A 13,398-nucleotide genomic window follows, 5' to 3' on the forward strand; every position below is an offset into this window, starting at 1 on the left:
AGATCAAGCTGATTCTCTAAGTGAAAGTTGTAAATCCCCATCAAAGTAAAATTAATTTTTATCATGAAAGCTTCAAGAAGAGCACTAATTGTATTAATAAATGTTGTTCTAGCACCTGGAGGGTGATAATTCAGCATACTAGGGAACGACTGAGAGTCAGATGATTTAAACATGAAAAATAAGGCTTCTACCCCTTCTAATGAGGCCGGTGAAAAGGTGGCTGATAGACAGTCTCGATAGATAACCCCCATCCCTTGTTAGGGGTCTATCCAATCTGTAAATAGAAAAGCCAGGAGGAACTGCAGCTTCTAATGTATACTAATGTAGAAGAAGCAGCTGTAGATTGACAGTAGTTTGTTAGCATAGTGGTTTGTTAGCAAAGTGGGTGTGTGTTCCAATCTTACATTTTATGGAGGATAATGTTGTTGAAGAATGCTATTCCTTTGGTGGATTTACCAAATCTATTTTTTTGTTGTCAAGTTGAACAGAAAATCAAACAAGCATTGGTAAAGCCAATAGGTCTCAGCAATCCGAGAGCTATTGGTGTTGTCAATGTTATTGTCTTACATAAGTGGATAGACCCCAGCATCCCCTACACATTACATCAGTCTAGCGCTGGGATGCTCATTGATTATTCTCTATTGTGCTGGCATTGCATTTCTTATTTCATCCCCATCAGCTTGCTGTGTAATGGGAGAGAACATGTCGAAAGGGCTGAAGCTGCAGTACGGAGGTGAGTCCGAGATGGAGAATCATTCAGCAACCCAGACTTCGAAGTTGTCTGCTCTGAGCTTTTGAACCCCGAGGACGGAAGCCCGGAGCAGGACCTGTCTGCCAGCGACCAGAACATCCCCTTCGATAAAGATGAAAAGATAATCAAAGCACTTGGCAGAAGGTGTGAAGTACCAGCACAGAAGGCAGACCACAAGGGAAGTGACCACCCCTGTAAAGCTTTGGAGGGCAGGACCGGGAGGCATATAGAGAAAAACCAAGCACAGCAGTCAGCCTGAGGGAGGAATATAAATAAAACACAAATGAGCCAATGGCAAAGAATTAGAAACCCTATGGCGGGTGGGGTAACATGTAAAGCTATAAGGGCGGTTGAGGACAGAAAGAGAGGACATGATGTTACTGCCATAGCTGCAGACTTTGGAGCTTGGAAACCAGGTTCGAGTCTCGGCATCGGCACAACATCCTCTGATCTTGGGCAAATCACTTAATCTCCCTGTTCCTACAAAAAAAATGTGTCCTTGTGTAAAGCAACTGGTGCTTATGTAATTATTAATACAGTTGGGTGGTGTCTGCGCTATATAAAACTGTATTGAAAGAAGAAAACGGCGAACGAGTAAACTGAAAACACGAGCACTGTATGGAGTACTACAAGACAAAGGAAAAAAGTAGTTCCCAAATAGGATCTGTTCATGTTTACATGTACATGGCCCATGCTCTGGGGGGAGGGTCAAACACAGGAGCGGCATCAATTATTCATGCCATGGACAAATGGGGACAAAGGACTTGAGAGCGACGAGGGAGCAAGCAAATTGAAAGTCAGTGGGTGTGTTGAAGCCCACAGACTGAACACTAAAGTCTCTTCGACAGCGCATGCAGTGACTTGCCTGGACCTGAAAAGTCAGAATACAGGTTTTAGGGCCTTCTTCACTAATCTGCACATTCACAAAACAATGGTGCAAATGTGTATGACTTTAGGCATAAACTGGAGATAGTATAGCTGTGGCAAACCATTAGTTCAGTATGAAGCAAGAACACTTTTTATATTCACATGACATCCAAACTAGAATGTGGAAGCCATTTGTGTCATCCTAATGTGGCCTGTATTTTACAATATCAGATTGCCAGTGGCATTTTTTCCACCAAATACAAAATACCCACGAAAATACCGTCATTCTGGGCATCATTACCAAAATGACCAGGCACTTTCGAGGGATACCATCTCAAATGCAGAAGTTTTGATGCTACTGATAGACAGTCGCAGCTCACGCAACAATGAAGGGGCAGGCGGCACGTGGGGGATTAACGGAGGTGGAGGGAGGGGGGATTTAATAAAAAAAAAAAAAAATCCACTTACCTGTGGCACCACTGCGCTGCTTCTTTCCTCTCCCTACAGGCACAGGCTCCCAGCCTGCCCTGTGCCAATCCTGACGCTGCTCAGAGCTGAGACAGACCGTGTTGCTGGGCTGGAGAGAGCCCTTTGGGCATGTGTGTTTGGCCGGCCCAAGCCGGCCAGCCAAACATACATGTGCCCTGAGGTGGGGATGTTGAGCACTCCCCCTTACACTCGTCACCCCCAAGGCTCCCAAGGCCCCCACCCCTTTCCACAAAAAAGATAATCAACAAAGTTTATTATCTTTTTTGTGGGTAAGGATTGCAGCTGACGCTGCTTGCGGGGGGCGACGCTCCTCTGCCCTTATGGAGGAGCCACCCCTGCTGATAGACTCTTAAATATGACCCTGACATCTGAACTTCCTGCCACAACCTTGAAGATTTACAAAGGACACTGAAGCAGTGTTGCTATGAGGGGTCCCCATCTTGTCCCCTACACGCTAATATTATATCGCTGCCATGATTCCTGACTAACTCTGACACCTGACATATGCTTTTTTCCAACATTTTCCAGTTGGTGTGTAATGGAAGTTTTTAGCCTGGCCAGTTTCCAATCCCCAGGGAGGTCTGCCACATGTATTGTCTTTAGTGAACACAACCATGCTTATATAAAATTGGTCCCATGAGCCTAACGTTGCGTGACTTCCTCCCACTTATTTGTGTTGTTTTTTATGTTTTTTCTTGACTTATCCTTTAAAATGAAAAAAGACAGTGCTCCTCCACACGTCACCATTGTGAGATTAAGATGGCCCTCAAAATGTGTAAAAAAATTACAAGATGTTTGTTAGTAAAGAGCTTGCAGTTATAAGGGGCATGTCTATCATCTGTAGAGAAACTTTCATCATCAGAGCATCTATGGCAACAAAGAAAGCAACTCTGCAGCAAAGAATTCTATTGAGAGTGGAAAGCTGCCTATTCTATGTGACAAATATCTTCTATTATTTTGTTTTTCAGAGATTGCTTGAAGTGACTAAAATAGTTAATGATGTGAATGCAAATCACTATTTAACCATGCAGATTGTTAGATAATGCAAAACTATGCAGTGCTTCATGCCATTGTTATAGTCACGGTTTCCTATCAACTTCTACAGTTAAGAAAATTGTCATAATATGCTGTCGACTCTGGTATTTGTAGACATTATGCACCACATAAATCACGACGATTCCAAGGCTAAAGAGTACCTATGTGACAGAATACCAATGCAGCCATATTTTTAGGACATCTCAAATGACATATTAATTTTCACTGGTTAACCCATGTTGTTGCAGTAGGTATATAGCAGGGATATAGTACCAAAGAACGTCGCATGAAGGGATGATTAAGCAAAACTAAATATGTGAAGCATAATAAGGTGAATTGTCTTAAACTTGAGTACAGTAGAAACTGATACAAAACTTGCCGAAAATCACCTATAATTTCCTGCGCCAATACCATAATATTAAAGCAAATCCATCTGTTGATTATCCTTGAAACAGGAAAAGTCTGAGGGTCATTACTCACTCTGTTAGAAAATACCTTCACTAAACACTTACCATTTGTTCTCCCACTTTAAGTAGGGCGGACAGACAAATGGCAAAACCTCCAATGGCCCTTATTATGCTGAGCCGTTGGAAGTGTATGTCAGCGGCAGAGCAAGAGTAATCTCAACCACTGACATACTGAAGGTCCACTCAACTCTACATGACCCAGTCAGAACTTCTGTACATGGATTACCCTTTCTGCCACACTCTAAATCAGCCCCTTAAATATGGAGTTAAACCACTCAAATTTCTATCATGCTAGGTTTTGGAATGAATAGAAAAAAAAAACAGATTAAAGTCAGTTCAAGAAAGATCTAAAATAAACTTTCTGTTGAAAGAGTCGTTCAACTTAGACCCCAGGGCCTAAGCACCATTGTTACATATTGCAGTGTCTTCTTCCAACTTAACATCACCCCATTGGCTTGTCAGTCTCATCAGACTGAACAATATCCTTTCTTTCTCCATGCCATTTATTTGAGTTCTCCTCCTTCACTCATTTTCCTTTTCTCTTTCACTTCATCCTGTAGTGCACTGTAGTGTGCATTTAGGTTACATGTAAACAGTTTTTACAACTCCTCAAATAAATAAAGATACACAACAATCACCTTTTACTTATATTAGCCTCTTTGCCCCTTCACAATCAACGTTGTCTCACCCTACCTCAACATAATTTCTTGACGATATCATAATATACAAAACTGCAGCAGAAATTACTTACAGCACTGTCAATGCCCAGAGTCAGCAGCATGATGAAGAAGACCACAGCCCAAAATGTGGATCCTGAGAGAGTTGAAATGGCTTCGGGGTAGATAATAAAAACTAATCCTGCTCCTGTAAACGAATGATACATGAATGAAAAGTTATATGGCTCTTGTTTAATTTAGCATAACAATAATTCAGTGGTTGAACATTTGCGAAATCAACTGTCACGTAATCACATGTGCACATTACTACATACTGCTGGCACTGGGTTACATGCAATCCTTTTGGCGCATGGTTTTACAATTAGCGCTCATTTTCAATTTTGCTAAAATTCGCCCTTCGTTTCCATGCTCAATTTATAGCAGAAAAAGCTGATGCAAATTGTGCTGGCAAAACAATGGAGTAAAGGGCAATATAGTGCATAAATAAAGTTTCGAAAATGTGTTTTGACACACCATTCACCATTTTGCCATACAAAAGTTGGAGTCAGGTGCAAATCTCGACAGAACAAAACGTGCAGACATTATTTCACCGACAGATTTCGCACCAGACTCTTATGCGTCACTTGGAATGAAATCATTTGTATATAGTCTGGGAGGGACTTCTTTCTTTAGAGGTTATTGGTAATTGTTTATGTTCATTAACCTTCGCCTATCAGAAATGCACCTGCTACATTGAAAGTTAACCTGGCCAAACTACTGCTATGGTGGAAAAAATAGTTGAACTCTTCTCCAGATTTACAATTTCTTTGACAAACTGAAAGATTTTCCATCAAACTCTTAAACAAGCCTTTATTCTGTCAATGATGTAAGAATGCACACCAGAAACAATACTAAGCAACATACAGCTCAGAGATAAGAAACTTAAAGTTCCAAAGGTAGAGACCAAAGATGATGATGATAATTATGATGATAATTATTATCATTATTATTCTTAGTAGTAGTATTAGTAGTAGTATTATTGTAATTATTTTGGTAAAGTATGTAAATACCCCGAAGGGCGTCTCAGCATTGGGTGGGGCTGGGTGGGGACAGGTGAAGAAACAAACATTAGTCAAAAATAGCAGAAAGATGAAGAGTTAGAGGAAAAGGCAATTTTAAAAATTTCTTTAGAAGTGCTTTTGAGAGACAGTGCAAGATAATTACAGCATTTGACTGCTGTAAGAAATTGGGTTACTAGCTGAGGGGTGTGAAATCCTTCTCAAGTAGCAACCACTATTATTCTGAGGGTAAAGTCACACGCAAACCCTAAATTAACCTGTGCTCCACCCTTGGGAAGCACAGCACATATCAGTTAGGCTTAATTCAGAGGCAATTTGAAAAGTATTTGTGCAACACTTCAAACAGTAGCTTTTTTAGTTACATACATGTCTGTATAACAGCTGTCTTGACACAGTTGAACACAGACATTGATAGACATGTGAAGGTAATATAGCAGATCCATTTCTTAGTTGATTAAGGCAAAAAGCAAAAGGAAAAAAAATGTTACATCTACTGAAAAAATCTGGCTGAAATATTCCTAAAGCGTGGTGGCCTGTAACCCCATTGGTGTTAAGTATGACTGCTTCTAATTTGTAGATTCAGAAGAATCTCGACTACCATTCTAGAGCAGTAGGAGGAGTAGGATCAATCCAGGCTCGGGTGATGCATAGATGAGCAGTAACAATCGCAATTGCACCCACTGCTAAATCTCTAGGCTTAGTGATGCATTTAATGCCATTGTGACATCTTTCTCAGTTAGCTGCATGTTATACCCCAGATGAAGCAAGACAAGTTCAGAAGTTGCGGTCCAAATATTTTTAAGCAAGGGGCAGCCAACAAACATATGGACAAGATCTGTAGAATCTTTGCCACTCTTGAGCTTGCCTTATTTAAAGTTGCCACGAACAATCTGCATATCTTCTCTGGAGTGTAGTAAAGCATGCAAATAGTTTTAAATTGTTGCATTTCAAGATTATCAGAAAAGACCAATTGATTCACGATGTCAAATGTGATGTCATCTGCTGAGATATACATGCCCAGCTGTTTACTCCACTTTGCTGTAAGCAAAAGTCATCTTCCTGGTATGTAATCATAATCTATAAAATATTCTGGTTGATAACTTACCTAAAGTTGTATAAAAATACTTCAAAATCTAAGTAACCTGATTCAGCTAAGTTCAACTGTCTTTGCAATATATAATTGAGAATCTGTAGGCATTTGAAAAAAGAAAGATTGATGTGGGAGGCCATAATGTGCTTGAAGTGCCAAGAAAGTATTTAGGCCATGTTAGAAATTGGGGTTTCTGGTTGGCTAGGGTATGCACCTAAACCACGCAGAACCCACCACTCTAGTCAGGGCAAGTAAGTTACACACCAAAAATTACCTGTGCTCAACCCCAGTGGCTTGGTACAGAGCAGTCAGGCTTATCCCCAGAGGCAATGTTTAAAGTGTTTGTGCAACACACTCACACCAGTGACACAATAAATGCACCACAAAAGAGACTCCACACAGGATTATATAAAAATAGGTTTCCTATAATGTAAATATATCTTAAAGACCATGAATGTCATACATCATAAATACTGTGCATACTATGCAAGGCCTGAGGTATTAATCATTATTCTGATAGTGAAGTACCAAAAACAATATACCACACAACATCAGAACATGAAAGACAGCCTATGAACCCCTACAGTTTGCAGTACATGCATGGATCTTGACAGGTTCCCCATCCAAACACAGAGGGCCTGATTTTGATTTTGTCGGACGGGTTACTCCATCACAACATTGATGGATAGCCCATCCGCCGAAATATAAATCCCATAGGATATCATTGGTTTTATATTTCGGTGGATGGGCTATAAGTCATTAGGTGTAATACAGTAATTAGGGATCAGATTGCAATGATTGCAAAGCTTAGGGCATGGGAGCGCCTGCACATTTACTAAATGAAATATGGTAATTTTGGTATACAGAGAACTTATCTTCGCAAAGGAACGCAGACAGGTTTGGTGAATTTTTAAGTGGCCCGCTCACCTCCCCAATCAACATAGAAGGGATTTAGGTCCCCTTCTCAGGTAGGCACGAGAGGCCTTGCATGGGTCCCCTCTACTGTGGTAGGTAAACCTCTAGAGTGTGCCCCCCCAAACCTGGGTGCAGGGAAGCCCCAATGCTTCCAGATCCTGCACTGGTCTTTGGCACAGTACCATGGCAATAGAGGCAGTTCTTGTGGCCCCTTCAGTTGTGCAGCACTCGCATCAGTGGGCCATAGGAGCTGGGCCCACTTTCACAGCTCCAAGGCAGGTGTGGCTTATGCAGTTGTGCGGCTGTAGATGGAGTCCAAGATCCACAAAGAGAAGGGCGACCTTGGCTTCCCTCACTGGGTCCCGTCTACCGCATGGCAAGAGTGGAGTTCCTGCGATCCCTGGAGGCAATTCCTGTGAATACAGACTCCTTCTCCTGCTGTGGCGTCTCTCTCCCACTGGAGGAGGCAGCACTGTGGGGGAGAGGAATGCGGGAGACATGTCCTGCTCCAGCTGCAGGTGAAGTGCTAAACCTGCACAGTCAGTTAATAAAGCGCTCAACATGCGCTGGACCCTCTGAGCAGACAAAGCACTCAGCATTCACTGTCGTCAGATAATAAAGCACTGCCTAAGCACTAGTTAAAAAGACAGTGACTAAGATGTTCAGATTCAGAGTCCCATGGCCAATTCTGGGCAGCCTCAAGTCCCAGGAGAACACTAGGGACACAAAGCAGGAAGCAGCAGAGAGGCAGACCAGCACATGAGAGCAAGTAGTTTAAATGGAGGTTCCTCCTACTAGCGCAGCAGTCCTCTGGCTATGTGCAGCCTGTAAAATCTAAATGGAACAGAGTCAGGGAGCAGCTGGCAGTAGGGCAACGACCAGAAAAGCAATCTGGTGAGTACTCCAAGACATCCAGAAAGTAGCAGGCAGCAGGGCGACAGCAGAAGAGCAGTTCTGATGAATTCTTTGAGCAGCGCAGCAGTCCTTCTGACAGAGGTTCAGTTCCAGTTCCAAAAGTGCTCTGAAAACATAGGGTCAGAGCCCCTGTACATATACTCTTCAATGTCTTTGATGTAAGTGGTGACCACAAACCCCTTTCAACCCAGACCTGGCTCCAGACATTAGTAAGGGGTAAATCAGCCCTTTGTATGAGGGCAGGACACAACCTTTTGACATGTAAGGTGTGAACAACCTCTCCCTCTCCCAGCCCAGGAAGGCTATCAGTATATAGATATATCTCCTGTCACAGCCACCCGTTCCTGTGTTGTGGCTGTCTGGAAAGTATGCACCAAGTGTAATTGTCACTCAGCCCTAGACATGTATGGGAGTCAGTCTGAAAAGCACATAGAGTTATATGCACAGAGAAATGCCCATTTTCTAAAAGTGGCATTTTTAAAAAGTAGTAATGTAAAATCTAACTCACCAGTAAGAAGGATTTCTCACTACCATTCCAAACATACCAAACATGGCAACGTAATTCCTTTCAGATCAGAAATTACCACTTAAAAGTATATCAGGGAATTCCCAATGCTAACTATGAGAGAAAAAACCCACACAGTAGTGAAAAATGAAATACGTTGTTTGTCACTACTAGGACATGCAAAACATAAAGGTACATGTCCTACATTGTACCTACACAGCACCTTACCCATAGGGCTACACAGGGCCTACTTTAGGGGTAACATAGGTGTAATAAAAGGGGAGTTTAGACATTGGCAAGTAGTTTGAAGTGCCAAGTCAAGATGGCAGTAAACTACGCACATAGCCACTGCAGTGGCAGGCCTGAGACAGATTTCAAAAGGCTACTTCTGTTGGTGAAACAATCAGCCGCAGGCCCAGTTGTAGCATTTAATTTGCATGCTCTGGGTATATGGTATACCACTTTACAAGGGGCACAGGGGTAAGTCATATGTGCCTAACATGTGTAAGCCAGTCATGCCATGTTTTAGGAGAGAGAGCACATGCACTTTAGCACTGATTAGCAGTGGTAAAGTACCCAGAGTCCTAAAGTCAACAACAAGATGGTCTGAAAAATTATAGGAAGGAAAACAGTTTGGGGATAAACCTGCAGAAATGGCCATTTCCAACAGCCCTGAGGAGTCAAAAAGCTGCCCCAGGGTTCTTAGGTTTAATGTGACCCACCACCTGAGCACTGAGTCATTAAAAATAGGTGGAAAGTCGGGATTCCCCCACAACGGAGTATACAGATGGACATATGGGACAGCATTTTTAATACACATTTCCCCTCAGATCTAATTAATATTCTTAATGGTCTTGAATCACACCCATTTAAAATAATTCAGATCTGACCATCTGCAAAGAAATAACTGAAAATCAGAGCCCACAACCAATTGGTAACCTAATGCCAAGAGTGTCAAGGTCAGAATATGTAAGTAGGTTCCAAATGCGCATTACCAATGCTGCCCAGAAATAAAGCTTAACATCAGGAAGTAGCAGGCCACCTTGATTAGCTGGTAGTTTCAGAACATGTATTACCCACTTGGCTCTTTTATAGCTCCATATAAAGCTGCCCATGGCCCCCTCAAATCGTTTAAAGAATGAGTCAGGCACTCGCAACAGAACTGAGTGAAAAAGATAACGGAATTTAGGGACAATGTTCATTTTATCCATATTACATCACCCTATAAGACTAAGTGGAAGACAGCTCCATGATTGCAGTTTCAGACCAACAGAGTTCCAAAAGGGGTCATAATTCAGCCCCACTATCAACGGTTACAAGACGTAGCAGACGAATATGACATTGACTTGACAAAAATTAAAACACTGAAAAGAAGTTACAGACTAAATTTGGAGGAGGAAGACTTTATTCACATGAGATCTGCAGGAATTACCTGAAAAAGTGCAGGTTTGGAGGGCATTAGACAAATGGGAGAGCAGATGGGACAGGAAAAGAGAAAGACCAAAGAAAGATGATGTGACACAGACAGGAGATGCAGTGAAAATGCTGCCAATGAGGAAACACCAGGAGGGAATTTTATACATGTACCTTGGAATAGAAGCGATATTATAAGTTTTACAAATGATTACCCAAGACTGAGAGAGAAACCAATGGAGAGGTACCAGCAGACAGATAGGTTTGTGAAACTTTCGAAGTGTCTGTGGAAGACTTGAATACACTTTTTGACATTGTTGTTCCAGCAGGTTCATGGATTGAATGCAAGAGAAGTGTTGATTGGCCGACGAGCGAACCGCAAAGAGATTTAAAAACAGGTGCGCCATCTCCTGAAGTAATGAAACAATATTATGAAGTCATTGACTTTCTGAAAACGAGAATTTAGCCGAAAAAGTTTGATTGGCAGCGCATACATAGAACATCACAGGATGGGAAAGAATCAGTTCATGCATATTATGAAAGCTTGTTGAAGGCGTTCAAACAATTCAGTGGCGTAGAAACAATTGAAAAGGAGAGCATGAATCATTTGGTGTTAAGATTTGTTAAAGAGTTGAAACCAGAAGTAAGTCAAATGATCAAGAATCATTTAATCTGCTGGCAAGCAAAGCCGATTGATGAAGTTTTGCAGTATGCTAAATACTGTAGTGATGAAATTGAGTTGAAGCAGAAAAAGCTGAAAGAGAAGGCAATGGTGATGCAGATTAAGGCTACACAGACAGGATTGTAGGACATTTTCAACAACTGCCACAAGGAAATGGTTTGTTTCCGAGTCAAGGTCGAGATAGAGGTCGAGGTGGAATGGTGCTTCCGGTAATCAATAGAAATGTAGATTTTAGTTCAGTGGTGATGCAAGATGAGCAGCAGAGGCGAAAGGTGTTACCTTGTCATATTTGTGGATAAGTGGGACATTGGAAAACACAGTGTCCAATGTTGAATCAGGGAGGAATGGTTCAGCAAACAAAAGGTGTCAATTCATTTCAGGGCATAGGAGGACCTAGAATGGGAGGTCAAATTTCCAGAACAATGTGAATAATATGTAAGGCTTTCAGCCTTTACAGCCGATGCAACAGATACAAAATGTACAACCTCAGGTACAACAGATACAAATGCCACAATACAACAAATGCAGCCACAGGTGCAGATGGTGCCTGTACAGCAAATGTACAAACCGAGATAGGTTAAAATGATACAGAGCCCAATAGAACAGCAACAAGTTATGCTTTCGCAAGTGGTCACAAGTCAGAGTAAAGACAAAAGTGTAAAAACAGTTGAACAATTTCCTTTACAGAGTGAGAATGAAATAAACGCTGAATGGCTGTTGGATAGTTCATATGAGGAGGAGTATATGATGGCTGCATCATTAGAAGTGGATCAGAGAGGTCCTTATGTGCAGGGTGAAGTACATGGTCATGAGGTTAATTTTCTGGTCAACACAGGAGCGACACGCTCAACAATAAGGACAATAGAAGTTTCAGACATAACTGTTTCAGAAAGGACAGTGCGGATAGTAGGAGTTGCAAATAAACATTTGGTCAACGCCCTTACAGAACCAGTTCTTGTGAAAATCGGAAACTAGAGATTATCATATTTTTGTTGTTTGTGATTCCAGTCCAGTATCATTATTGGGAAGAGACTTACTGTGCAAGATAAATTGTTCGATTATGTGTTCAATTAAGGGAATTAAAATTGAGAGTAATAGTGATGATGAGAAAGATTTGGCAGTTGATGAAGCGAAAAGGATGATGTCTTGCGAAATAGCTTTGTTGGATGTTGAGGATGGTCAGGCAGATGACAATGAGCAGGCAAATGAAGATCACAATTTGGAAGACTTAATTTCTTCCCTGTCTTTGAAAAGAAAGATTTGCAGATTGATTTGCAGGAAAGAGTTAGATCAAAAGTTTGGGATTTTTCAGGAAAAGACATTGGTTTGATCAAAGGAGTTGAAGGTGTCAAAGTGGCAGTGAAAGAGAATGTGGTGTTTCCGCAGACTACACAATACCCAATGACAAATGAAATAATTGAAGGGATAAGACCCTTGATAGAACAATTCTTGGAGCAAGGAGTTTTGAAAGAAGTGATGAGCAGTCTGTGTAATTCACCAATAATGGGTTTGAAAAAGCCGAATGGGAAAATTCGTCTGGTCCAGGATTTGAGAAAAATAAATGACATAGTGGTGAAGTGTTGTCCAGTTGTACCAAATCCAGCAGTGATAATGTTTCAGATTCCATGTGATGCAGAATGGTTCACAGTCATTGATTTGTGCCAAGCTTTCTTTTCAATACCTGTACATGAGGACAGCAGATATTTCTTTTGTTTCAAATTTCTGACCAGAGTCTACTGTTGGTGTAGAATTCCTCAAGGGTTTTAGGAATCACCATTGATTTTCAATCAGATTTTGAAAAAGAACCTGGAGTCATTGGTAATGCCTTACCAATCTACTTTAGTACAGTCCCTTGATGATTTGTTGATTGCATCAAAGACAAAGGAAGGTTGTAGAGAGGATATGATTACATTGCTGAATTTTCTGGGAGACAATGGTCATAAAGTTTCTCCTGCTAAGTTGCAGTTTTGTCAGCAAGAAGTGAAATATTTGGGACATTTGCTTGAGAAAGGGTCGAGGAGAATTTCGAGAGAGTAGCGGCAATAATGAAAATGAAACTGTCAAGTTCACAAAAGGAGGTGATAATGTTTTTGGAAATGGTAGGATATTGTCCCCAGTGGATTCCAATTTTTTTAGCCGCTTCAAAGCCTTTGCAAAGATTGACACATGAGGATGTTTCCGATCCGATAATGATGGATAAGGAATGCATGAGAGCTTTTACTGAGCTGAAAGAGAGTTTGTGTCAAGCACCAGCTTTAGGTATGCCTGATTACACAAAACCTTTCTTATTGTTTTGTCATGAGAGAGATGGATGTTCTTTGTCTGCCTTGACATAAAAACATGGTGGTGTCAATCGTCCAGTAGCATATCTTTCAGCTACTTTGGATGATGTTGCAGCAGCCTTACCAGGTTGTTTAAGAGCAGTTGCAGCTGTTAAGCAGAGTATAACTCAAAGTGAAAACATTTTGATGGGTTATCCTCTGACGGTGATGGTACCTCATTCAATAGAAATTCTATTGACCAGGTTAAAAACA

At 41.3% G+C, this 13,398-nt stretch overlaps 1 protein-coding gene across 1 annotated transcript in view; it reads right to left on the reverse strand.

Annotated features, from left to right (window-relative positions):
* SLC6A2 (solute carrier family 6 member 2) overlaps positions 1-13,398 on the reverse strand; it is an 821,779-nt gene that overhangs the window by 112,633 nt on the left and 695,748 nt on the right. The window contains exon 9 of the mRNA XM_069216273.1: positions 4,361-4,473. Within this exon, the coding sequence (XP_069072374.1) occupies positions 4,361-4,473 (113 nt within the window). The remainder of the gene's footprint in view (positions 1-4,360; positions 4,474-13,398) is intronic.

The sequence above is a fragment of the Pleurodeles waltl genome, chromosome 12 (genome assembly GCF_031143425.1).
Source record: "Pleurodeles waltl isolate 20211129_DDA chromosome 12, aPleWal1.hap1.20221129, whole genome shotgun sequence".
Classification (NCBI taxonomy): Eukaryota; Metazoa; Chordata; class Amphibia; order Caudata; family Salamandridae; genus Pleurodeles; species Pleurodeles waltl.